Source organism: Pelophylax lessonae, assembly GCF_965119305.1.
Source record: "Pelophylax lessonae genome assembly, chromosome: 2".
NCBI classification, from domain to species: Eukaryota; Metazoa; Chordata; class Amphibia; order Anura; family Ranidae; genus Pelophylax; species Pelophylax lessonae.
The window spans coordinates 35,568,315-35,595,169 of record NC_138769.1 but is presented as its reverse complement, the minus strand read 5'-3'; the positions used below and the strand labels follow the sequence as shown (position 1 = coordinate 35,595,169).

General features: G+C 44.8%; 1 protein-coding gene across 1 annotated transcript in view; it reads right to left on the bottom strand.

Moving 5' to 3' along the window:
• Positions 1–26,855, bottom strand: part of MAEL (maelstrom spermatogenic transposon silencer) — a gene marked incomplete at its 5' end in the record, with an annotated part of 112,281 nt that overhangs the window by 38,222 nt on the left and 47,204 nt on the right. Inside the window, 3 exons of the mRNA XM_082248410.1 lie at positions 15,828–15,955; positions 16,058–16,099; positions 16,711–16,866. Of these exons, the coding sequence (XP_082104536.1) occupies positions 15,828–15,955; positions 16,058–16,099; positions 16,711–16,866 (326 nt within the window). The remainder of the gene's footprint in view (positions 1–15,827; positions 15,956–16,057; positions 16,100–16,710; positions 16,867–26,855) is intronic.

Below are 26,855 nucleotides of genomic sequence, written 5' to 3'. Positions count from 1 at the left end.
ACAGAAACCGGAAAAACAGATCGTTCGATAATCTGATTGTGTGTAAGAGGCTTTAGTCAGGTTGAAAAAAGACCCAGTCCTTCTGGCTCAACCAATAAAAAAAAAAAAAAAACAGTAATGAAAACCCGACCATACAATCCCATATACACAATCCTATACCTGCAGTTGATCCAGGGGAAGGCAAAAAACCCCAACAAAGCATGATCCAATTTGCTACAGCAGGGGGAAAAAAAATTCCTTCCTGATCCCCCGAGAGGCAATCTGATATTCTCTGGATCAACTTTACCTATAAATATTAGTACCCACTAATATTAGGTACACACAGGAAAGAATACAGGCCTATTTTTTAAAAGCAATCTAGTGAGCTGGCCAGAACCACCTCTGGAGGGAGTCTATTCCACATTTTCACAGCTCTTACTTACATTGAAGAAACCTTTCTGTATTTGGAGACAAAATCGGTTTTCCTCTAGACGTAAAGAGTGCCCCCTTGCTTGTCCTCTGTGTTGACCTTAAAGTGAACAACTCAACACACCAAGTTCACTATATGGGCCCCTTATTTATACATGTTGATCAAATCCCCCCTTAATCTCCTCTTAAGAGAGAATAAATTCAGTTCCTCCAATCTTTTCTCATAGCTGAGCTCCTCCATGCCTCTTATCAGTGCAGAGAAAGGCAACCAAACTTTCTCCAGTTCCCCAATATCCTTTTTAAGGACTGGTGCCCAAAACTGAACTGCATATTCCAGATGAGGTCTTACTAATGATTTGTACAGGGGCAAAATGATCTCTCTGGAGTCCATGCTTCTGTTAATACAAGAAAGAACTTTGCTTGCTTTGGAAACCGCAGCTTGGCATTGCATGATATTATTAAGCTTATGATCTACCAGAACACCCAGATCCTTCTCCGCTATGGATTCCCCCAGTTCTACTCCACCTAGTATGTATGATGCATGCATATTCTTAGCCCCCAAGTGCATAACTTTACATTTATCAACATTAAACCTCATTTGCCACATAGTTGCCCAATGAAACAATGCATTGAGGTCAGCTTGTAAGTTGTAGACATCCTGTAAGGAAGTTATTCCACTGCAAAGCTTGGCATCATCTGCAAAGACTGAAATTGTACTTTTAATCCCAGACCCGATATCATTTATAAAGATATAATAGGTCTATAGTTACCATGGCAAAGAGTTTGACCCCTTTTAAATATAGGCACCACATTGGCCCTACACCAATCCAGTGGTACTATTACAGTCCTTAACGAATCCCTAAAAATTAGAAACAAAGGCTTTGAAATGACAGCGCTCAATTATTTTAGGATGCGTGGGTGGATGCCATCTGGTCCAGGCACTTTATCCACCCTTATCCGGTCTAAATATTTCTGCACCATATCACTTTTGAGCCATTGTGGATCATTTAGGGCTGTGTTAATACCGTCCCGATTATGGTCATGAGCTCCCCCCATGCTCCTTTGTATATACAGAGCTGAAGAAAGTTTTTAATAAAATGTGCCTTCTCTTTGTCCCCAGCCACCCACTCCTGATAATTTTGTAAAGGGCCTACATGCTCAGACCCAACCTTTTTACTATGGATATATTTAAATACATTTTTGGGGTTTGTCCTATCTTTTGCAATCTGTCGTTCATTTTGAATTTTTACGTCCTTGATATCCTTTTTACATATTTGGTTATATTCTTTGTAATAATTAAACAGTGATAGTGTTCCTTCATTTTTATATTTTTTAAAAGCTCTTTTCTTTTTAGTCATAGCTTTTTTTTTTAAACTTTGGCCGTGAGCCACATAGGTTTTAATTTTTAGCCTTTTACACTTATTACCCATGAGAATATATTTTGCCGTGAGTTTGCATAAAGTCTCCCAAAATTTCCCTTTTCTGTTCTGTGCTCATCGATTCAAATATTACCTCCCAGTCTAAATCCTGGAGAGCAGCCCTCATCCTTGGAAAAATTGCTCTTAAAGTTGTGTTTTTGCATTTCCTGTGTTTTTTTGCTTATAGCGAACATTAAATGAAATTATGGTCACTGCTACCCAGATGTTCTTTTATATGAACATTGATAATAAGCTCTGCATGGTTTGAGATTACCAGGTCCAACAGAGCATCATTTCTAGTGTGGGCCTCAAACTGCACCATAAAAGTGTTTTGGAATAGGTTTATACATTTTTGCCCTTTAACTGTTCCAGCAATGCCATTACTCCAGTCAATGTCTGGGTAGTTAAAATCCCCCATTATTAACACTTTCCCAGCCCTTGCAGCCCTTTCTATCTGCGCCAGGAGCTGAGTCTCCACCTCCTCATTAATACTGGGAGTCTATAACAAACTCCAATGATAATCTTTGTATTACGCACACCCATGTACATTTCAACCCATACTGCTTCAGACTCATCACACTCTCCATCAACTAGGTCCTCTTTCACACTCACTTTGAGATCACCTCTCACATAGACACCACCACCCCTCCGTTTTACCCTGTCTTTCCGAAAGAGCATAGCCAGGAATATTAATAGCCCAGTCATGTGAAGAATGAAGCAAAAATTCAGCAATACCAAATAAATCAGTTCTCCTTGTGCACCAGAGCTTCCAACTCACCTATTTTGCTTGGCAGACTGCTAGCATTGGTGAACAAACACTTTAATTCATTGTCACATTTTGCACACTTATTTTGTATATTTTTAATTTTGGTACAAATAGTACCATTTCCAATGGTTGTTGGTTCCTGTTAACATGGGAACCTTCTTATCCTCTGCCATAACTCTCCCATGGGAATATACTTGTGTAGTGTTCAGGGATGCCCTATGTACAGAGTGCAGAGTTCAGGGGTGCGCTAGGCACAGTTCAGCTCTCTCACAGGCTGTCCACACACATCCACCCCTTCTCAGCTCTGACCTCTGCACTACTCTCCTACACCTCTGCACACATCTCCCTCCACAGTCATCTCTCCCCCACCCAAAAGCTTCCTTGCATCTCACCTACTCAGCCCAGTTGAAGTGCCTTCCAGCACTGTAGGCAGCTCAATCTCTCGCTCTCATTCGCAGGGAGATCATGCACCCGGGCACAAATGGTGATCACAATGCAGCTTACCACGTGATGCCCAATTCCACACTGAACCTGCATCTCTTGTCCCCGCAGTGAGTGCAGGTCAGGTAGGCAGGGAATGTGCAAGGATTTTTGACACCCTAGGCGAAACCTAATTTTGCTGCCCTTGGCTCCTCCCCCTTGAAACCGCCCCCCTTGGCTCCACCACCTTTGCTCTGCACATGTATACCCCACCTTTTTAATAACAGCTACCATTTTGAATACAACGCTTTGCTAGACCAGCCAATTTTAAAAATAGTTTAATTTTAATTGTAAACATTTTCTCATATGCAAAACATAACATAGCAGTATTGCACATGTATCAACTGGCAACAAGACTCACAAAAATAAAATAAAGTTATAGAAACATAACATTTATAAAAAACACCATAGGACACGAGAAGACTTTACATTTCAATATTTCTAACGTCTCTCAATAAATTTGGTACAAAGAAAAAAAAAAAAAAATGAGTACAAAATAGCAAATTATAAATTAAATTATAGTGCAAAAGAACTAACAGGGCAAAACTAAAAACCAACAACAATGAAAGTGCCAATCTTTGAACTCTGACTGTTCAAGCATTTTTTCACTAAGGCTATTGGTCTACAAAAAATTGACCTTTCTTGCTTTAGAATTAGCAAACTCCTTCAGCAATATTTCAAAGTCAATCTCTTGCGCAATGGCATTTTCAATAGATAAAGTGGCAAGACCCACCAGCCGTTCTTGCGACATCGAAGAACGCAGGTAATTTTTAATAATTCTCAATTTTGAGAAGCTTCTTTCACCTGAAGCCACTGTGATGGGGAGTGTCAAAAGTATGCGAAGTGCTATAGCTACATTTGGAGCAAAATCATTCCTGACTGCATAGCCCAGAACATCAATTGGTTTCATGCTTGCTGATATGACAGGAGCCAAGACGATTAGCTCTTCAAACAGCTGCATTCCATCAATATCTTCATCCTTGGTCTTCACATCAGTTAACACATGTTGTAGCTCCATACAGCTCTTTAGGAGTTGCTCCCTACTCATATCTTTAAGTTTCCTGATGTCATACAAAAACTCAAAATAGTTGCTATGATCTTTAAGCTGTTCAAATCTGTTGAGGAGAGATTTGATTAGGACATCCAAGATAGTGTAGAAACACAACTTTAAACCATTCTTGGGGATCTTGGATCGGATCATCTTGTCCCTCGTAGGAAAAAAACCTTCTTTTTTCTCTGCACTGTAGAAGGGAACACAGGATCAATTTCCATTTCCAGTGCCATGGTTCGTGCTTCTGCAAGTAACTCCTCAAATCCATTATCAGACCGATAAGTTTCTAAATAGGTCTTGCTGGTTCCTAAAAGCTCCACAACATCTGGCAAGTAAATTGTTTGACTTTGAAGAAGTTTGCTTATTTCATTAATGCTACTTAATATGTTATACCACATTACTGTCAAACACAAAAATGTAAAGCTGTTCAGCTCTTTTGCCAATGAAGCAGCATCATTTCTTGCAATAAGAGTAAATACCGGATCTTCTTCAATTGCCATCAGTGTGTCAAATATTTCAGCTATTTGAAATCTGAAAGGACGAATGGCATCAATTCTACTAGACCGAAGTAGACTTCCTGGCTTTCAACAGTGTAGGAATCACTGAATCAGAAAGACCCCTATCCTTCAACACCTGGCTTTCAACAGCCACCTGGCTTTAAAGCCAGCAACTGTATAGCAGGATGGAAGATCAGTCCTTGAGACAGCAGATCTTCCCTGAGAGAAAGTCTCCAAGGAGCATCAGTGACCAATTACCAGATCTGCATACCAAGACCAGAGAGGCCAGTCTGGAGCCACCAGAATCCCCTCCGCCGGCAGAGAAGTCTTGGCAGGAGTTTCAGCAGTGGAAACGCATAGATCAGCCAATAATGACCCCAAGGAGCCACCAATGCATCTATGGCATTGGCTAGGGGAACCCGTGACCTGGCTTCAAACCTTTGAACCTTCTTGTTCAGCCAAAAGGCTAACAGGTTGACATTGGGTGTCCCCCGAGCACACAGGAGATGAAACACCTCCGGGTGTAGAGACCATTACCTCTGATCCAACACCTGACGGCTCAGGTAGTCCGCCTGCACGTTTTTTCCACACCTGGAATATGTACCGCAGAGCAAGGTGGAACAAAATTAGATCTCGGCCACCTCCCGGGCCGCTAGGACACTCTTGGTGCCCCCTTGATTGATGTAAGCCACAGCCGTGGCGTTGTACGATTGAACCCAGACTGGTAGACGATTTATCCAGTGAAAAAGAAAGCTTTATTGCCCCGAGTTCCAGAACATGGATCGGTAGTCTGGACGCTTCCACTGTCCAAGACCCCTGGGCACACAGTTTCTCCAGCACTACTTCCCAGCCGGACAGGCTGGCGTCCATGGTGACCACGGTCCAATACAAAGGAAGGAAAAAAAACTTGCCCTGGCGCAAAGCCAACGAGCGAAGCCACCATAGAAAAGCAGTCTGTGTTTTGACTCAAACGAATCAGAGTCCAAAGACTTTGGATCTTTATTCCATTTGACCAGAATTTCCCTCTGTAAGGGTCTGGTGTGGAACTGAGCAAATGGGACAGCCTCAAAGGTCAGCACCAATAGGCCTAGGACTCTCATGCAAGTCCGCAGGGGACAGATTGTTGGACAGCAACAAATTAATCACCCCCACAGCACCAAGAGTCAGACCCAGGTAGACCAGATTTGAGGATGGTACCAGGGCTGCTGATTTTGCAAAATTGATAGTCGAACCAAACTCTTGCAGAGTCCTTACGGTGATTGCCAAATTCTCCAACAGAGCCGAATAAGAATCTGCTCTTAACAGAAGATCGTCCAGGTATCCCAGCCCCAGGACCGCAATCCCCCTCTGATGTAGGAGGTGCCAATATCGAAGCCAACACCTTTGTGAAGACCCTGGGAGCAATACCAAAGGGTAACGCCACAAATTGAAAGTGCTCATCTCCCACAGCGAAGCAAAGAAAATGCTGGTGTCCAGCGTAGATAGGGATGTGTAGATATGCGTCCTTGATATCGATAGAAGCCAACAGGTCTCCCTGATGTAAGGATGCCACCACCATGTAAATAGATTCCATTTGAAACTACTGAACCCGCAAAAAGCGGTTCAGCGCTTTGAGATCCAGGATTGGACGCACTTTGCCGCCCTTCCTGGGCACAGTGAACAGGTTTGGATAAAACCCTTGAAAACGTTCCCAAGAGGGAACCAGCACAATCACTCCCTGCGACCGTCTCTCGTGGGTCCGTTAACCAATCTGGAGATAGGCGGAGGATGGACGGAAAGAATCTGTCTGACGGTCGGGACCTGAATTGGGGAGAAAGATGGCCACCAAGTTGGAGGGGCTTTTAAACTAGGAGACGGGGGGGGGGGCTCAGAAGTAGAGTCAGTCAGGAGGGAGCAAAGGACTGAAGGCAGTTGTAGGGTCAGCAGCGACAGTAGGTCCACAACGTCAATTGGCAGGTCTGTGCGGGGAAAACCTCAGACCAAACAGGAATAAACATAACCGCCAATCACGTTTAACTTCCGTAAAACTAAGAGGGGTATATGCTAATGCCAGGAGCCTAGGTAATAAAATGGATGAATTGGAAATGTTAGTACATGAGGAGGACATAGACCTTGGGGGAATAACAGAGACTTGGTTCGACCCCTCACATGACTGGCTGGCCAATATCCAAGGGTATTCGGTGTACCGGAAGGACAGGGTAGGAAAAAGAGGGGGAGGGGTATGTCTCTATGTCAAGAACAATATAAAGGTGATAGAGAGGAGTGACATTACGGATGGAATGAGCATGGATTTAGAATCTGTGTGTGTAGAACTCCATAGGGAAGGAGAAAAGGGAAAAGTAATTGTGGGGGTTTGCTATAGGCCACCTAACCAAGGGGAGGAGGTAGAGCTGGAATTTTTAGCACTAATGGGTAAAGTGGCAAAATTGGGATCAATCATCATATTGGGGGACTTCAATTATCCCGACATTGACTGGGATGAGGGGACTGCATATTCACAGAAGGCCCGTCTATTCACGGAAACCTTACTGGATAATTACATGTCACAGTTGGTGGATTCCCCTACCAGAGAAAACGCAGTTCTGGATCTATTGATCACTAATGACCCAGACATAATCTCAGAGGTGGGAGTCCAGGACTACCTGGGCTCTAGCGATCACAGGATGATCACATTTAGTATAAATAACAATATAACAAGGCAAGTAGGGAACACAAGAACCCTAAACTTCAGAAGGGCAAACTTTCCAAAATTATACTCCTTGATGGAAAGGGTAAACTGGGACCGAACCTTGGGATCACTGACCACAGAGGAAAAATGGGAATGCTTTAGGAACATATTAAGCAAATGCATCTTGCAGTGCATTCCTATGGGAAACAAATTTAGAAGAGAAAGCCAAACCTGGCTGGTTAAACCGTAGTGTTTAAAAAACTTTGTCAGGGGAAAATAATTGGCCTTCAAGAAATATAAATCAGAGGGCACAGTATCGGCTTTCGAGCAATACAAGGAGGCAAATAAGAAAAGTAAAGAAATCAGGATGGCTAAAATCAACTTTGAGAGACAAATAGCGGAGGATAGTAAAAAAAGCCCAAAGAAATTCTTTAAATATATCAACAGCAAATAAACTAGGGCAGAGCATATTACACACATAATTAACAATGATGGGAGGATGGTTACAGAGGACACTGAAAAAGCAACCGTGCTGAATGCTTTTTTCTCGTCAGTCTTTACACAGGAAAATGAGGGGTACACTGACCATGACTGTATGGTTAGTAGTAATACACAGGACTTGCCGCTATGGCTAACAGAGGGTGAAATCAGGGAAAGGCTGGATAAACTTAACACAAACAAATCACCAGGCTCGGATGGCGTACATCCGAGAGTACTCAAGGAACTCAGTAAGGTTATATCTAGACCACTGTTTCTGATCTTTGCTGATAGTATTAGGACAGGAGATGTACCAGGGGATTGGAGGAAGGCCAACGTGATGCCGATATTCAAAAAGGGCCAGAGGCATATCCCGGGAAATTATAGGCCTGTCAGTTTGACATCAATAGTATGTAAACTTCTGGAGGGGATGATAAGGGACTATATCGTAGAGTATGCTAAAGACAACAACATCATCAGCAATAATCAGCGCGGGTTTACAAATGGGCGTTCTTGTCAAACCAATCTCTTAACATTCTACGAGGAGGTGAGCTGTGAGCTAGATAGGGGCAGACCAGTGGATGTGGTGTACTTGGATTTCGCTAAGGCGTTTGATACAGTTCCCCACAAGCGCTTAATTTATAAAATAAGGTCTGCAGGTATCGACAGCAGGGTTTGCTCTTGGATACGGAACTGGCTAAAAGGGCGTGTCCAAAGGGTGGTAATAAACAGCGCATACTCAGACTGGTCTGAGGTAGTAAGCGGGGTGCCCCAGGGCTCAGTCCTGGGACCAACCTTGTTCAATTTATTCCTAAACAGCATTGAGGACGGGATCAGTAGTTCGTTATCAGTTTTTGCAGATGACACAAAATTGGCCAGGGCAATAACTGCACAGCATGAAGCAGATATCCTACAGAATGACCTGGACAAAATAACGGAGTGGGCAACGACATGGCAAATGAGGTTTAACGTGGAGAAGTGTAAGGTTTTACACTTGGGGACTAAAAACATAAAAGCACAATACACGTTAGGCGGGGAACCCTTGGGGGAATCAAAAATGGAGAAGGATCTGGGAGTCTTGGTTGATGATAGATTAGGCAACAGCATGCAATGTCAAGCGGCAGCTGCCAAAGCTAGCAGAATATTAGCATGCATAAAGAAAGGGATGTATTCCAGAGATAAGACTATAATCCTTCCACTTTATAAAACTCTGGTCCGACCGCATCTGGAGTATTCTGTCCAGTTATGGACGCCAGTCCTCAGGAGGGATGTGTTGGAGCTAAAGAGAGCGCAGAGAAGGGCAACTAAACTGATTAGGGGATTGGAGGACCTTAACTATGAAGAGCAGCTGCAATCGCTCAATTTATTCTCCCTGGAGAAGAGACGCCTGAGGGGGGACATGATAGCAATTTATAAATTGTTCAATGGGGATCTCAGCTTAGAAAAAAAGCTGTTCATTCGAAGGGATTGCATGAGGACAAGAGGGCATACCATGCGATTAGAGGAGAAGCGTTTTAACCTCAGGCAACCAGGGGGGTTCTTTACTGTTAGGGCTACAAGATTGTGGAATTCTCTACCACAAGAGGTGGTTTCTGCGGGTAGTATGGTGGCTTTCAAAAGACTCTTAGACTTACATTTAAAGGATCAGGACATTAAGGGCTATGTGAGATGATTACAGCCACACACACCCACTCAGGTTGAACTGGATGGACTATTGTCTTTATTCAACCTCACCTACCATGCAACTATGAATTTGATCTTGTAACCCGATCATATCAGTTCATGAACCCATTTGTCCTGAATCAAGGAAGTCCAAGGTTCCAGAAAGAAGTGAAGACGTCCCACCCACCCCCCAGAAACTGGCGAAGGCGTCCCTTCATGCAGATCCGGATTGGCCTGTTCTCGGCTTCCCCGACCATGTCTTCTTGGAACCCCCAGAAGACATGAATGGCTTAGCTCCTTTCTCCTGCACCCTGGAGGCACCAAAGGTCTGCCTATGAGGAGCAAATGAAGGCCCCCGTCTATTACACGGTGCCTTGCTCTTGGTGGAATGTAAGGCCTTTGATCAGCTCATCCAAGGAGGAACCAAACAGTTTGTCCCCCGTGAAGGGAAGGTCAGAAAGAGCCTTTTTTGGAAGCCAGGTCCGTAAACCAGCTTTTTAGCCACACCATGCATCTAATCACAACCCCCACCGCAGACACTCTGGCCACCAGTGGAGCCACATCACATATACAGAAGGGCTTGGATCATTTGATCTGTTAGCTCTGTCAGTCCTGACGGGAGCTGCTCCGTTTCTAAGTCACCTTTCTGTAACTTTGCCCATTCCGCTATGGTCTGACAGAGTAATCCCAAAAACCGGTTTCAGTATTGAGCCTGGCGATCACATGCATAAGGCGGGACAGAGACTCAGACTATCCACGGGGTCTGTAAATAACAAGGACTCCCCCACCGCAACTACCGTAGACTTGCTTAGTCTGGCAACCGCATAATTCACTTTTGGTGGTATGGTCAATCTAGCGGATAAGGCGTCCGCAAAGGGGTAGCGCCTTTTAAAGCGCTTAGGCACCACTAACGTTTGATGCACCCCCACTGTTATTGTCAAAAAGTTCCAGAGAGAAAAACCTTGCCCGACTTCTGGGATTTGCGGGGGCCAAAAAAAAAAAACACCTGCGTCCCTGACGCTGTAGAATCATCCGCCATTTTTAACGTTTCCCGCACTGACACTAAGTGCCCCCCACCAGCGTGCTTTTCTGCGCGGCTGCTGACGAAGAAACACCTTCCTCGCCATCAGAATGTGAAGACACCGAACCACCAGAGTGGCATGCATCCACGGCGGCCATATCTACCTCAATCTGAGGATAGTAGAGAGGCAGATTAAGGCATAGTGCTCCTTCTACTAGTGGCATTTTTTTAAAACTAAATCTACTTTTGACACCAGGTTTTCCAAAACTGCTGTAAATGCAGACAGAGGCAGCAACCCGGAGGGTCCCGCAACCTTATTGAGGGGGGGGGGGGTCTGTGGGTGAAATTTGGTCCTGGGACTCAATTTACTTAGAAAAAAGGCAGTGTCACTTTAAGAGAAACTGCAAAAAAAAAAAAAAAAAAAGTGATCTGCACCACAAGTCCCAGCCTAGCACAGCCTGCAGCAGGGTGATTGAGAAATACCTACAGGGACCCCAGTAACATACCACCAAAATGATCTGGAGGGATGTAGGAACGTTCTGTGCAGAGAGAAAAAAAAAAAACCGATATGACACAGGGACAGGAAATACCTGGATCATGTGCTAGAGTCACATGAGCTTCTCCCCGTTGTCCAGCAAATGCGGACTCCAGAAAAATGGCCGCCCCATGCATTCCTATGGGGGGGGGCGTTGGAACTACCAAAACATGGCCACTCATGATGCATTTTAATGGGAAAATTTGTTGTTTGCAGAATTAAAACGAACCACTAAACTACAGCAAAATGGCGACCCCCACGGCGCAATACATCTGCCCTGGGGTAGGAATCTGCTTTGGGGGGGGGGGGGGGGGAGCCTGGTATCACCGGCGATAATAAAGATATAATACTGCGCTAAATAAACAAACCCTATATGAACAGAAAAAAGCAACTTGCACCAATCCTGAAATGTGGATATAACTAAGCTTAAAATAACATGAATAGCATAATTTTGATATTAAAATCCACAATTGGGGAGTAAAAGTTCATAAGAAGTCCACACACATGAATGAATGGGGAATCCCAGGAACAGAGTAAAAGTAGTAAGTTGTGAATCCAGAAGCCATGTGTCCAAGCCTCTTACCGGATCTGACAGACCCCCATTATCTGATCTCTGTAATGGGGGTCTGTCAGATCCGGTAAGAGGCTTGGTATCACTGAGCGGCCAGGGGAACGGAGGGATAATCGAGGGTTCAACACTCCCAGGGAGGGGCCCACGTCCACCCCCGAGACCGCCACAGAAATTGGGGGGGTTGAAACGACACACTCACCATACCAACGGCTTTAGGCGGGCACCACTCTGCACAGACTACCTCTCGACCCAGGGTGGGGGTGCTGACGGCCAGGGGGTACGCTGCGACCCAGGTCGTATGCATCCCAGCAAGGTTTTTCATTCACGGGCCAGCCCCCGTCCATTGGGGGTCTATTGTGGCGAGGCCTAGTGCTGGACTATATACCCTGCGCACGCTCGCTGGCAGGGCGGGGGGACCTTAAGGATCTAGCATATCCAGTCCAAAACCCAGCCAGCTGTTGCTTGTAGTTCTCTCAGGAACAAAACTTAAAAAAAAAAAAAAAAAAGGTTCCCAAAAAAATAAAACAAACAACAGCTTAGACCGAAGTCCCAGCAGGGAACTAGGTCCTACTCCTGAACTAGGCAGAAACAAACTGAGGCCTATAGCAGCAGTGTATGGGTGTATGCCTGCTGGGGCGGCCCCATAGGCGCGCTATAGCTTTTTCCTTTCTAGTGTTCTACTCCTGTAGGGGGCAGCATAACCCAATGGTCAAGAAGAATATGGAGCTGCGTCTGTCAATGAACCATAGGGAAACTTATGAGCCGGGAAGGAAGGACTAAGTCTACGATGAGGTTCCTCACCCTTAGTAGCCTGCGGAAGAAAAGTACTCCCCCCCCCCCCCCCCTTTGAGAATCCAGAATAGCTATAGCTCCAAACAGGCGATCTCCTTGAAAAGGATCAGTCAAAACCTTTTTTAAAGTCTGGTACGCAGACTAGCACTTGAGCCAAAGGACCACTGCCAAAACAGATCTGAGCCACTAGGGAAGCCGCATCCAAAGAGGCATCACAGATAAACTGAAGCCCCTGGACCAGCTGGTCTGCCAGCGCGGCAAAGGCAGGGGGGAGCGGTTCTCCCTCTAGGTCACGGTGTAAGAGCTTAGCCCACTTGGTCAGAGCTTGCGACACCAGGGCAATGGGAATACTAGCCTCATTGCAGAACCAGCCAGAGTGTACTTATTGCAAGCCACAGCCTCCACCTACCGGTCAGCTGGATCCTTAAAGGCTGGGGACTTCAACCGGAATCATGGTTGCCTTTTTTAATCTGCAAACTGGAGGGTCCACCACCGGTGGAACAGTCCACTTAAGAAGGGACTCCTCATAGGGGTAACGCCTAGTATAGTGTTTAGGGACCCCACAGGGAATTCTGTCAAAATAAGCAGGCAAAGGAAACCCCTTTGCCGCTCTGGCTGGCTTGTGAGTGCCAAAGGGAACCTGCGCCTCTGTTGCAGCTGGGTCCTCCATCTTCAGTGTCTCATGCAGATACAGTCAGTCCTTTTCATGCACGGTTGCAGACGTGGAGGAATCATCCTGCCTATCAGAGGATTTCAGGAGCGAGGTTGCAGACCCAGCAGGGTGACCCATGTCCGCAGCGGCCAAATCAGATTCAGGATCTGATGAGACCGATGAGGCAGGGGAAGCCAGAGGCACTTTTTGCCAGCCCGTCGCCCTAAAGCCACCTCCAGCCGGGACACTAAGGACTGCAGGACTGCCGTCAGTGCATTGATGGATGGTCGGGGCCCTGCAGCCTCAGAGAGGGGATCGGGTGGGAAGATGTGCTCCAATGACTCATCAGTCACCAGGGGGACCGTACAAAAAGTGTAAAAAAAAAAAAAAGGGACAACCTCCAGCGGGCTGGCAGCAGCACCTGGTTGCCAGGCACAAGCACCAAGTGATCCTCAGCAGATAGGGAGAGGACCCCACCAAAACCAAACTTACCACCCAGCACAAACCGGCACCTGCAGCCACTAGGATAATCTGCACAACACTTGCAGCGATCGGGAAAATGAACGGATCCATGAGTCAACACCAGGGGATGAGGGGCTCCCAAATGGCTCTGCCATTTTCAATGAAAAACCACAGCAAAATGGGTGCCGGACTACACAAACATGGCCTCCGTGGAGCCTGCACCAGGTACAACCCCTCCTCCCCCACATTCGATCAGGGAGGTGGACCAGACCACCCAAACAGCCCCAGCATATGTGAGGGGAGGTAGGATGGGGGACACTGGAAGGGGGTGTGGCTGGACGGGCCGGACGGGAACCCAGGGGCCCGACTGTCCCAAGGAGGGGAACCCAGGGGCCCGACTGTCCCAAGGAGGGGCCCACGTCCACCCCAAAACCCTTCAGGGAGAGAGGGGGGGACAGCTACTCACCATACCAGGAACCAAGCAGGCACTGCTCCAGGCAGAACCCCCCTCCATTGAAATGGGGGGGGGGGGGCTGTAGGTCAGGATGAATGCTGCGACTCGGGCTGAGACCCGGTTGTATGCGACCGCGCGAGATGTTTAACTCGCAGGCCAGCCCGTCAACCGGGGCTATGTTGCGGCCCACCTAACGCGGAGCTGAGGTCTGTGCACGCTCGCTGGCTAGACTGGGGTGACCACTGGTTCTGGATTATCAAGCCCGTCGCCCAGTCTGGCAGTTGATTGTAGATCTCACAGAAAAATTTATCTACAGAAAAAAAAATTAATAAATTTGCTAGGACCAAAGATCCCAGTAGGGATCTAGGTCCTTACTCCTGACAAGGCAGAAAAAAAGCTGAGTGCCTATAGCAGAGAGAGGGCGTATACCCCTTGGGACTGCTCATGGGCATAGCCAGACTTTCTGCCTTGTGTCCTACTCCTGTAGGGGGCAGAATAACCCAATGGTTATGAATTTCAGGAGCTGTGTCCGTCAATTAACAAAAGAGAAATACAGATTTTTATATGTAAACAAAAAGTGTCAGAATAGGCCTGGTCCTCAAGTGGTTAAATAAGGCCAGTGAAAGCTTTTTGTGGGTCTCCAACCGTCACAGGTAACCTGTATGGATAATTCCCAGTGAATATAGTAGCTCATTCATTCGGGCTTTGTAAGGGAGCACAAGAAAAAAAAAAAAAAAAATCGTTTAACCAAATTGGCTTTGGGGGAAACTATCATGGAGAATATACAGAATTTTGGTATAATGCACTATCCAGTGTGTGCGCAACCGGAATCGTGTGTTAATTTTTACGTCAAATTTTGATTTAGTTTTAGCTAGTCTGGACTAAAATGCCATTTGAAGTTTGTCGTATTTTAGTCTACTAAAATCACCAGCAAGTTTTAGTTGACTAAAATCTAATGGGTTTAGGTAAATTGTAATGCATAATTTAAGCTTTTCTCTAGAATTGCAACCGATGACGTCAGCTGAAGACGAAACGCGTAAGTAGGAGCAAACAACGCGTGACGTGTGCACCAGCGGCGGCCACCTTGTTGGTTATCCAACCTATTGCCATTTACTGTCACGGTTTAAAAACGCCTGCTATCTTACCTATGCAAGTTGCCTACTTAAGATTAAATGCAAATCCAAAAACATACTGCACTATGAGGAGTGTCTTTTTGTGCATGTATTCGAGGCTACCATCATCCAGTATACAGAGAAGCGGTCGCAGGTCAGCTGTGGAGGATCTCATGCATAGGTCATCTGTCTATGGGATTTCGTGCATGTATTGATCCTTGTGATGGGGTTCAATTGGGTCTGGTAAGAGGCTTTGCTCGTTTTGGTGCTGGTCCCTTCATCCTCTGAAGTGAACATAAATAACTGGGCACTCTCTGCTTGAATATAGTCTTTCCTTGTTGAACATGGACATTAGTTGCAACTCTATATACATCTAGCGCTACACCTATTCCTACTGCTTTATTTGATACGATATTCAAAGTTCAAAGATTTTGTGTCGGCTGCTTGTGTATCATTTAACTGTGTTGAGGTTGGCGCAGTATATTATAATAATTTCTCTAGAATTGTAAAACTCATTATAAACTCCCGGAGTAAAAATCCAACAAATTTTAGATTTTTAGTCATAGTCTTGACTAAAACGCCATTTTTATTTTAGGCGACTAAAATAGTGTTATTTTCGTTGATGAAATTAACACTGTTGGATTACATAAAATATTTACTCATGGCTTTCACAACTGTAATGTGCCACACACCCAATCTTCGGCTTGTCATGGCTATGTTGGAAGCTTGGGGAAATCTGACAGAAGCGATGAAAAATATTGATGGTCTACAAAAGAAAGGGAGGAACAATAACAAACATACCCTGCAATAAATTTGTACTTTTAGAGAAGGCATTGGACAAACAAAGTCACAGAGCGAGCGGTACAGGTTGTGATGGTTACTGTTTGCAAGCTCAAATCCAGACACCGGAATCTGATGTGTAGTGGCACCTGGAGGAGCAAAAGATCACAAGTCAGCTAAAACAAACTCCACAGTATCCGTTAATTCAATGGCCTGAGGATCGAACACAGAAAAAACAAAAAACATCTTACTTCCAGCCTGACAGTGGTAACGGAAACCAAAGGGCAGCTCTCCTGGAGAAAAGAAAAAAAAAGGAGGTTCAATCCTGTTAATGAGACATTCCAGCGCATGATTATACAGGACATCACTAACCGAACTCTCAGCCAAGTAAAGATGAACTGCAGGCAAACAGTTAAAAAAAATAAAAAAATATTATATATATATATATATATATATATATATATATATATATATATATATATATATATATATATATATATATATATATATATATATATATATATATATATATCACAATCGATTATCTGTAAAAAATTATCTGTATTTCTGTCCATCCAGTTATGAGCTTTGCAAGGCACAGCCGTGGCTGTCAAGGCAGGAGACGTGATTTTTCTCTGCTGGCAGTTAACACTTACAGGTCTTGTTCTTTCCCAAGCCTGAGACTGGACAGTGAAAAGAGAAGCAGCAGATGAATGAGCTCATCTCTCTGCTCTCCACTTACTCTCAGCAAGTTTTTGTGCTACGGTTTTGAAGTCGCACAGATATGAATGGTACTCACTGGAAATCATGGAGTACGACTTAAGACTGCAGAGTCGCACAAGAGTGAAAGGGGCCTTACACAAAAAAAATGTAAAAAAATAATGGAAGAATGCAGTTTTTTTACCTGGGTCTATAAAATCATGGAAAGAATCCATAATTCCTTCTTGCAGTGAGTAGCGCACGCAGCCAATTTCACAGGGAACAAACCTCTGTTCACATATAGCGGGCATGTCTCCATGGCTGAAAATATTTATGATGTAAATCACTTTTCTCTCCAAATCTGGAAATTAAGTTGAAATTGTCATTAAAAACCATGGATAAGTATTGCATATTGCTTTCTGGTACTGATAGAGTTGACAAAACATGCTAACTTGTACAAGAGAATGCAGAGGGAAGGTACAATTTACAGTGCTGTGAGAAACTAATTTGCCCCCTTCCTGATTTCATTTTTTTGCATAGTATTCACACTTAAATAATTCAGATCATTAAATGGTAATATTACACAAAGATAACCTGAATAAATACAAAATGCAGTTTTTAACCGATAATTTCATTTAAGGGAAAACTGGATTTTTGAATTACCGTAAAGTCCTTTTCTCTTAAGTTCATTGACGGAAGCAGTCTCTGATCCATATCAGTAGCGTTATGCTGCCCCTTAAAGGAGTAGGACTAGGCAGAAAAAAAAGTTCAGGCTACGCCTATGGGCAGTCCCAGGGGGTATACCCTCTCTTCCTGCATAGGATGTAAGTTTTGTATCAAATCAGTGTCAGAAATGATACCAACCCAACTCAAAATAGAGGGGTGGGTACTACGTCCGTCAAAAACGAGAAAAGGATTTTACGGCAAGTCAAAAATCCAGTTCTCTATCATTCATTGATGGACGCAGTCTCTGATCAATATCAGTAGGGACGTCCCAAAGCAGTGCCATAAAACGAGGGGTGGGAAAAAGCAGAAAAAATAAGTCCCCAAGGCTAAACATAACCAACCAGGCAACATGGGACTCATCGGAACAGATGAAATCCACCGAAAAAAAAAAAAAAAAAAAAAAAAAAAAAAAAAAACACATTAAAAACACCCTCAAGGGAGACTAAGAACCCCCTAAACGGCAGCCTGCAAAACTTGTGGCCAAAAGAGGCATCTACAGATGCCAGCACATCCAACTTATAACATTTTGTGAAGGTGTGAACAGACGACCAGGTAGCCGCCTTGCAAACCTGAAGCACAGATGCCTGATGGGGAAAAGCCCAGGAAGCACCAAACACCCGGAGTAGAATGCGCCTTAACAGGGAAAGGAGGAACCGGACCCTTAATTGAATAAGCCTGCACCACTGTGTCTGATCCATCTGGAAATTGGAAATAGCCGCAGCAGACTTAGGCAGCCCTTTCTTTGGACCATCAGTGAGTACAAAGAGCAAACCAGGCTTCCGAAAAGACTCAAGTCTCCAAGTACACCCTGACTGCCCGAACTACATCCAGAGTATGCAGTGCAAATTCCTTAGGATGTTTTGGCTTAGGGATACAGAGGGTAACACGATGTCCTCATTCAAGTGAAAACTGGAAGCCGCCTGCGGAAAGAAGGACGAATCCGGACGAAGTACAACTTTATCCCTGTGAACCACCTGATAGGGAGGACAGGACAACGCCGCCAGTTCCGACACCCTGAGCGCAAAGTAAAAGCCACCAAAAAGGCGACCTTCTGGGATAAGGTAAGCAGAGGAATTTCACGAATACTTTCAAAAAAGTTTCTGTGGAACCGACCGCACCAAATTAAGGTCCCCAGGTGGCAACGGAGGGCGCACCGGAGGTACCAAGTGTCGCACCCCCTAGATGAAGTTACACACCAGGGAATGGGTAGCTAATGGCCTTTGGAAAAAAAATTGCCAAGGCCGAGACCTGACCCTTGATGGTACTCAAGGCCAACTTTTGATCAACTCCCGAGTAAAAGCAAGGGGGGAGCCCCAAGAGATTCACACCACGCAATATACGACTTCCACGTACGATGATCCATCTTCCTAGAAGTCGCTTTTCTCGCTTTAAGCAGACAATCCCCTGTCCTTCAGCACCTGGCTTTCAAACAGCCAAGCCCTCAAAACCAGCGACTAAAGCAGGATGGAAGATTGACACTTGAGACAGTAAATCCTCCCTGAGGGGAAGTCTCCAAGGAGCGTCTGCGACTAGCCTGACCAGGTCGGCGTACCAAGCTCAGCGAGGCCAGTCCGGAGCCACAAGAATGACCGGAATGCCTTCCGCCTCGATCCTGAGAAGAATTCTTGGCAGCAACTTGAGGAGGAAAGGCATACATCAGCTGATACTGTCCCCACGGGGCCACCAGAGCGTCTGCCAGAGGGCCCCAGGAGCGAGCCACAAACCTCTGCACTTTTCTGTTGATCCGAGATGCCAACAGAGCTACAACTGGAGTGCCCCAACAAAGGCACAACTGCTGGAATACCTCTGGATGGAGGGACCATTCCCCCGCATCCAAGGCCTGACGACTGAGGTAATCCACCTGCCAATTTTCCACTCCTGGAATGTGAACAGCGGAGAGAGCTGGAACAAAGCGTTCCGCCCAACGAAGGATTCTTGCCACTTCCAGGGCCGCAAGGACACTTTTTGTGCCCCCTTGGTGATTGACCAGCCACGGCACTGGACAACCCTGCAGGCATTCGGTCCAGTGGACTAGGCAAAGCCGGATTGCTCTCAGCTCCAGAACATTGATCAGTAACCTGGATTTCTCCAGGGACCAGACTTCTTGAGCAGACAGAATCTGCCGAGAACCCCTTCCCACCCAGACAGACTTGCATCTGTGGTGACAATTGTCCAATATACAGGGAAGTAGTATTTTCCTTGATTGAGCATCGGGGACCGAAGCCACCAGATCAGGGATTCCCTGCTCACCTGGCTCAGCCGGATCAGATTGTCCAGGGAATTCGGATTCTTGTTCCATTTGAGAAGGATTTCCTTCTGGAGGATTCTTGTGTGGAATTGAGCGAAGGGGACTGCCTCAAGGGACGACACCATCAGTCCCAGAACTCGCATACAAGTCCACAGAGACGACCATTTGCTGGACAGCAACAGCTGAATCGCAGTCTGGAGTTTGAGGGGTTTTTTTTTTTCTAGGAGGAAGAAACCCCCTGGCGGAGGACAAGCCCAGATAGTCCAGTCTCATGGAAGGGACCAGGGACAACTTCTGAAGGTTCAGAATCCACCCGAACTCCTCCAGAGTTCACAGTACAAGGGGAGAAAGGATTTTCCTTGTCAAAGTGCCAGGGAACTAAGCCACCTCTAGAGACCGTGGATTCTAGTCCCATTTCACCAGAATCTTTTTCCAGAGGTCTCATGTCTCGAAGGTAGACACCATCAGGTTTAGCAGTCGCATGCAAGCCCGGAGGGATGACTGTCTGCTGGACAACAGAAGCTGAATTGCCTGCAATGTCTGGAATTTTTCCAGAGGAAGAAAAACTCCAGCTGAGGCAGAGTCCAGAGTCAGACAGTCCAGTTTTGTGGACGGAGCCAGAGCAGACCTTCTGAAGGTTCAGAATCCAACCTAGCTCCATCAGAGTTTGCAGAGTAATCTCAAAGTTGTCCATCAGAACAGTCAGAGGCTCCGCTTGCAGAATGTCTAGGTACCCCAGTACCGCAATCCCTCGCTGATGCAACAAAGCTAGCACCGGGGCCAACACTTTTGTTAAGACCCGAGGAACGGAGGCGAGACCAAAAGGGTAACACCACAAACTGAGAATTCTCCTTGCCCACGGCAAAGCAGAAGAAGTGCTGGTGACTGGCACATATTGGAATGTGAAGGTAGACGTCGATGTCGATAGAAGCGAGAAAATCCCCCTGATGTAGGGACGCCACTACCCTGTGAATGGACTCCATTCGGAACTTCTGTACGCGCAAAAAGCAGTTTAGCGCCTTGAGGTCCAGAATTGGACGTACCTTGCCTTCCTTCCTGGGAACTGTAAACAGATTTGAGTAAAACACCTGAAAACGTTCCAAAGTCAGAACCAGAACAATCACCCCTTGAAGAACCAAGTCTTGCACCGCCCCAAAGAAACCCCATAAGCGATCTGGGGGACAAGAACCTTTCCAGAGGGTAAAAGCGAAACTCGATCTTGTAGCCGGACCGAATGACTCGTGGATCCACTTGTCCTTAGGGAGGTCCACGAATCCGGAAACCAGCAAGGGTAAGGGCGCCTTTTCATGCAGGGGAAGAATTGTTCGCAGGTCTGGAAGAGCCCGCTCATGACTTGCCAGCCCAGGTCCTCCTGGAACCTTCAGTGGAGGCTCTGAAGGACTTAGATCCCGGTCTTGAGACCCTGAGGGACGAAAAGGCCTCTTTAGGAGCCAAGAATGGTCCCAGTCTACGATGGGGCTCCTTGCCCTTGGAAGCCTGCAGAAGAAGAGTACCCCCCCCTGATGCCCTTAATGTCATTCAAGGAAGCTCTAAACAGGCGATCCCCCACAAATGGTAGATCAGCTAAGGCCGTCTTAGAAGTCTGATCCGCAGACCAGCATTTCAGCCAGATAATACGCAGAAGGATTACTGTTTAGACAGTGTCTGGAAATCAAGGGAGCCGCAGCCAAAGGAGGCAGCATACACAAAACTGTAGCCCCTGGACCAATTGATTCACCAGCTTCTCAAGGCAGGGGGAAGCGGTTCCCCCTCCAGGTCCCGGCGTAAAAGTTTAGCCCACTCGGGCAGAGTTTGCGACACTGGGGCAATAGTAAATAGCGGCCTAAGTGCTGAACAAGCCACAATAAACATATGGCGGGCGAGAGCCTCCAACCTCCTATCAGCGGGATCTTTAAAGGTCGGGTACTCTTCACTCGGAATTAAAAGGTTGCTTTATTTAACCCGGAAACCGGCGAGTCCTCTACAAGTGGGGGACCGTCCACTTTCTAAGCAATTAATCTTCCCACGAATACTACATCACAAAAAACAGCAAAAGGTGCGTTTTGGACAACCGGACTGTTCAGATACCATATAATCAAAGTATGTTTTGGAAAAATCCCCTATGGGGTGGGACTTTTAAGGTCACTCAAGATAAATGATGTAAATATAAAGAAAATACTTAATGATGATTTTATTAATATATGCAAAAAAGAAATAGAAAATTGGACACTAACCCACAACCATCACAACATCCCTCAAACTTATCAGTTAACACCTCTTTACCAATCCAACCCCCATCCACCATCTCCAGCACTATTAATTTACAAGATGCTTCTTTTTTAGACATCCTTCACCAACAAGCACGCCAGCTTTCCTCACTTCCCCCCACTCCATCCCAACCCCTATAGACACTCCTTATTCACTTTCCACAGAACCTACTATCATTAATTTGTCACATCACATTCTAACGGAGGATGAATCTATTGCCCTACAGAAGGGACTAAGTTTTTGCCCAAATGCAGGCCTTGACAAATTCGATTTTGTCAAGGACCTGCATTTATTTGCTCGAAAGCTGAATCTCAAAGTTTTATACAATAAAGAGTCCAAAGAAACATCTCTTGATACTCCTCACAACCGTGCCCTTGAAACTTTAATATCACTTTTAGAAGAAAATGAGGACCTCATTGACCGTGTCGATCTTCCATCGCTTTTAGCGAGTGTCGATTCGACACCTAATGAACCTCCATGTCTTCATCTCACTGTAAAGAAAAAAATCAGATAAATGTCCTCCCATACAGAACTCCAACATAAACGCCTTTCTTAAAATGGTTTCCAATGATGTAGACAAATTGAAAACTAAGTCTCCGCCTGTACCTAACATCACACCCCAGCAGAGACAGGCTGTGAATTCCCTTGCCAATAACCAATCATTGATTATTAAACCAGCAGACAAGGGGGGCAATATCGTCCTAATGGACGATACACAGTATATCCATATGTGTCACAAAATCCTTCAAAATCGTGAATGGTATAGACCCATCACAAAGGAGATCATTAATAAATATAACAAGGATTTTTATGAGTTGGTAGATGCAGCCTATCTACACAACATCATTCCCAAAGACACCTGGGAATATATTCGCCCAGCCTTTCCGGTAGTTCCAACTCTATATGCTCTCCCAAAGGTCCACAAAGACCCCAGGGACCCCCCAGGTAGACCCATCATTTCTGGGTGTGGATCAATCACGGATAGTGCAAGTAAAGTCCTTGACAAATTTTTGAAGCCTTTTGTTGCAAGACTTCCATCTTACATACGCGACACCATAGATTTTTTACAAAAAAATCAGCAATTTCACCCTACCTCCTGGGTGTCTTCTGGTGGCGATCGATGTTGAGGCACTATACAGCTCGATCCCTCATTCTAGGGGGGTCGCAGCTGTACGCCACACGATCGCCACCAGTTCCGGCCTGGACGCATATGGTGAATTTATGTTGTCCCTATTGGAATTTATTTTGACACATAATGTGTTTTGTTTTCAAGAATCCCATTTCCTCCAGGTACAAGGCGTAGCGATGGGGACATGCTGTGCCCCATCCTACGCCAATCTGTACCTGGGGGAATGGGAAAAAACCTTTTTGACAGATGAAGATCTCATGATGTATACAGACTGCATACGCACCTGGATGAGATATATCGACGACATATTTGTAATTTGGGACGGCCCCAGAGAACTTCTGGACAAATGTATCGAAAGATTAAATCGAAACGATTTCAATTTGAAATTTACAATGCAAGCCGATGCCACCAGGATAACCTTTTTGGATGTTGAGGTGTTCTGCGATGGGGATGGTGTTCTCCACAGTGGGCTCTATCGTAAGCCCACTGCGGGGAACACCATCCTCCATGCCACAAGTTTTCATCCCCAACCTTTGATTCGTTCAATTCCAACAGGCCAGTACCTGCGTCTGCGTCGGAACTGTTCCAACGTAGACATTTTTAAAACAGCAGCTACCGGCCTAAGAGATAGACTAATGGCAAGAGGATATTCCCATAAATTGCTAAAATCTGCATATAAGAAAGCATTGGCTAGTGACAGAGATGTACTCTTAGTTCCCAAGGTCCGAAAAAACGACAATGCACTGAGAATTATCACCAGTTATTCTCATCAACACCAAGATTTAAGAAACATAATTGCCAAATATTGGCATATCTTAGCGTTGGATCCAACTCTAAGTCGACATCTACCTCAGAGACCATTAATCACATATAGGAGAGCACCAGCCCTTAGGGACAAATTAGTTCGTAGTGAACTTAAAAGCCAGTCCAATGTCGATCCATGTAAGTACAAAGGCACTTTTTCATGTGGGGCATGCCACTATTGTGATTTTATGCATACCACACGTGATCCTATCCTCCCCAATGGCCAAAAGTTTAAGGCCAAACATTTTGCAAATTGTAGAACTATCGGAATTGTATATCTCTTAATCTGCGAATGTAAATGCTTTTACGTTGGCAAAACGAAGCTAGAACTATGGAAACGTATGTATAAACACATCAGGAGTATGCGAAAACGCGATCCCGACTTACCCTTGGGCCGCCATGTATCCATTATGCATGGTGGAAAGTTTCCCAAAATAAAATTTCTGGCTTTGGATCGGGTCCATCCCAGTTCCAGAGGGGGCGACTGGAACAAGCGCCTCCTCCAATTGGAGCTGAGATGGATCCACACTTTGAAGGCAACGGAACCCCCGGGCCTCAATGATATGGTATCTTTCAGGCCCTTTTTGGAAGGTTTTGTATCTGGGGGCATTGAGAAATGACTGTACCATTTATCTCTCACCATTCCATGCGGCGTATAGCATGTCTATGCATCTCTCTTCTTTTCCATTCCTCCATATTGGAACCTATATTTGTCCATTTTACATCATCATATTCCATTTTTTGGTGGATGTCTGTGCATATCTAAGTTTAAATTGTTAAAAAGGCATGGTATTGGTTCCACCCACATTTGCTGATGGCTGTGGATATCCATATAGAATTGACAATATATGGGTACTCATTGGTGACTTCTATAGTTATCATCATTCTCGTTCCTTTTATTGCAGGCCAATATATACAATATGTGTACTCACATTTAAATTACAATGTCTACCTAAATTTTTCAAAAATATAAAATTTTGCCATACATCTCTTTTTAATATATATTCTTTGCTTTATTATAAGAATATATGTACATATTTCCCAGGTCCCATGGTTCTGTGGACCCGTGTGTATATTTGTGCACCTATTTGAGCCCTCTGCCCAACCCAGCACGGGGTCCGGGACCGTTCTCTAGGTCCCGTGGTTTTTTCCGGCAGCTGGGCACCTCCACTGCTGACATCTTCTGATGTCCACCCAGCTTCCGGGATACGCTGCTACCTGCGTAACCACGCGGTGGCGACGTCCCATCCCGTGCTGGTGGGAGACGCTCTGCCGACTGCGCTCCCGCCTCCCTGGTGACGCACTTCCTGTGCGCGTCGGGGCCGGCTCCGAGGGCGGGCCTGGCGAGCACCTCCTGGGGAGCCCATGGCTCCCAACAGGTTGAGAGGCAATCAGAATGATTGCCTCCACCTGACAGTATCCCTTTATAGGCACCACTCCCGGCGTGGATCACTCTGCGCATCCATTGCTGGGAGGAGGTTTGCCACGAGATATCTGTCTAAGGTCAGTGTTCACCTTCACTATTGCTGTGTAATCTCAAATGCCTTATATATATATCTTTTTTATAATCTGGACTTATTTTTTGTCATTTGGGCAACATTTAGTACCTTTGTCTTACCTACACTATATACTTATCATTGACCATGATTCTGATCTCCACCGATCATTTGATTAGTTGGAGTAAACAGGATTACATTCGTGGTCCTATATATGTGGAAAAAATATGTTTGGATTACATAAACCAACTAACAAACATGGTTACTTTTTCTAATGGAAATTGCTATTAAAAAACCCTTTCCCCCTTTGATAAATTTTTAGTAATTATATGTATTTATTATTCACAGCATTTGTTGATTGGCCTTTGCTTGTTGGCTTGAGCCATCACTGGACTCCAGTTGTGGCATTGGGCCCTTTTGGTGCACACCTCACTTCTGAGATAAGTCCACTAATACTACTCTGACTGCCTGCTTGCAATGAATCTCCTTGTCACAGAATAAACTACCATCAGTTTCTGTGGGTGCGATCAAAAATCCATGCTTTTATTTAAAGGACAAAACAATATTGGTGTTCATATCTCTTTCAACCATGTAAGTTCAATTTCAATCTTTATATTTATATATATTATATCTATCTCTAAAATGATTTTGAGCATAACAAACATGTATATATGTTCAAATATTATCTAAATGTAACAAATATGTATATATATTCAAGACGCATTTACTTATATTTTGTTTCTGCTGTCTTTTGTATCAACAAACCATTTGTTACAATATCCCTTTAATACTTACAGATAAATACTATTTCTAATACAGTCCTTGAAGAAGAGGTCTTCACCTCGAAACGTCGGACCACATTGAAATAGTCGGTTGAATCCATATGTTCATCTTTTTTATACACACCAGTTCTGTCCATTTTTAATGATATAATGTTGTATGTCAATTTTCTATTTCTTTTTTGCATATATTAATAAAATCATCATTAAGTATTTTCTTTATATTTACATCATTTATCTTGAGTGACCTTAAAAGTCCCCCCCATAGGGGATTTTTCCAAAACATATTCTTCATACTGGGATGTGGCACTCTCATTTAGGAACACAGCGGGAACACACCCACAATTTGTTCAGTTGGTAGAAAATACCGTTATCCCCGCTCGCTCCCACTGTGTTCCTTCCTTGAAGTTTTTTGTGGACACAGGATATTTTATGTCCTCTGCCCTCCAATACTTCAATATATCTATTTTTGGACAGTCTTTTTCTAGTCCGTTTTTCTATATTATATTTCTGTATTGTATTATTTTGTTTATATTCTTGTACTGCACAGACCTCAACCGAGAGGGTGTTCGTGATGGCAGGTTTTGTAGGAGATGACTGGGAGACCCTTATGTCTCAGTATTCAGATGAGTATAATCAAAAAGAATATATCGATATTGAGATTTTTTCATGTTTTTTCCAACTTACCAAATTATTAGAAAAGAAATCTTCATTTTTCTGGCATGTCAAATCGTTTGGTGATTACCTGAGAGAGAGTATCAATCCATTCGGACTCAGAGTCCAAATTTTTCCTATATTGGATGATATTAGTCCAGCCTTTAAACTTAATTGGGAACAGTCACTCCGTGACTGCTCCGCTTCCTTAATGAGGCACCTGATCGACGAATATACTCTAAGATC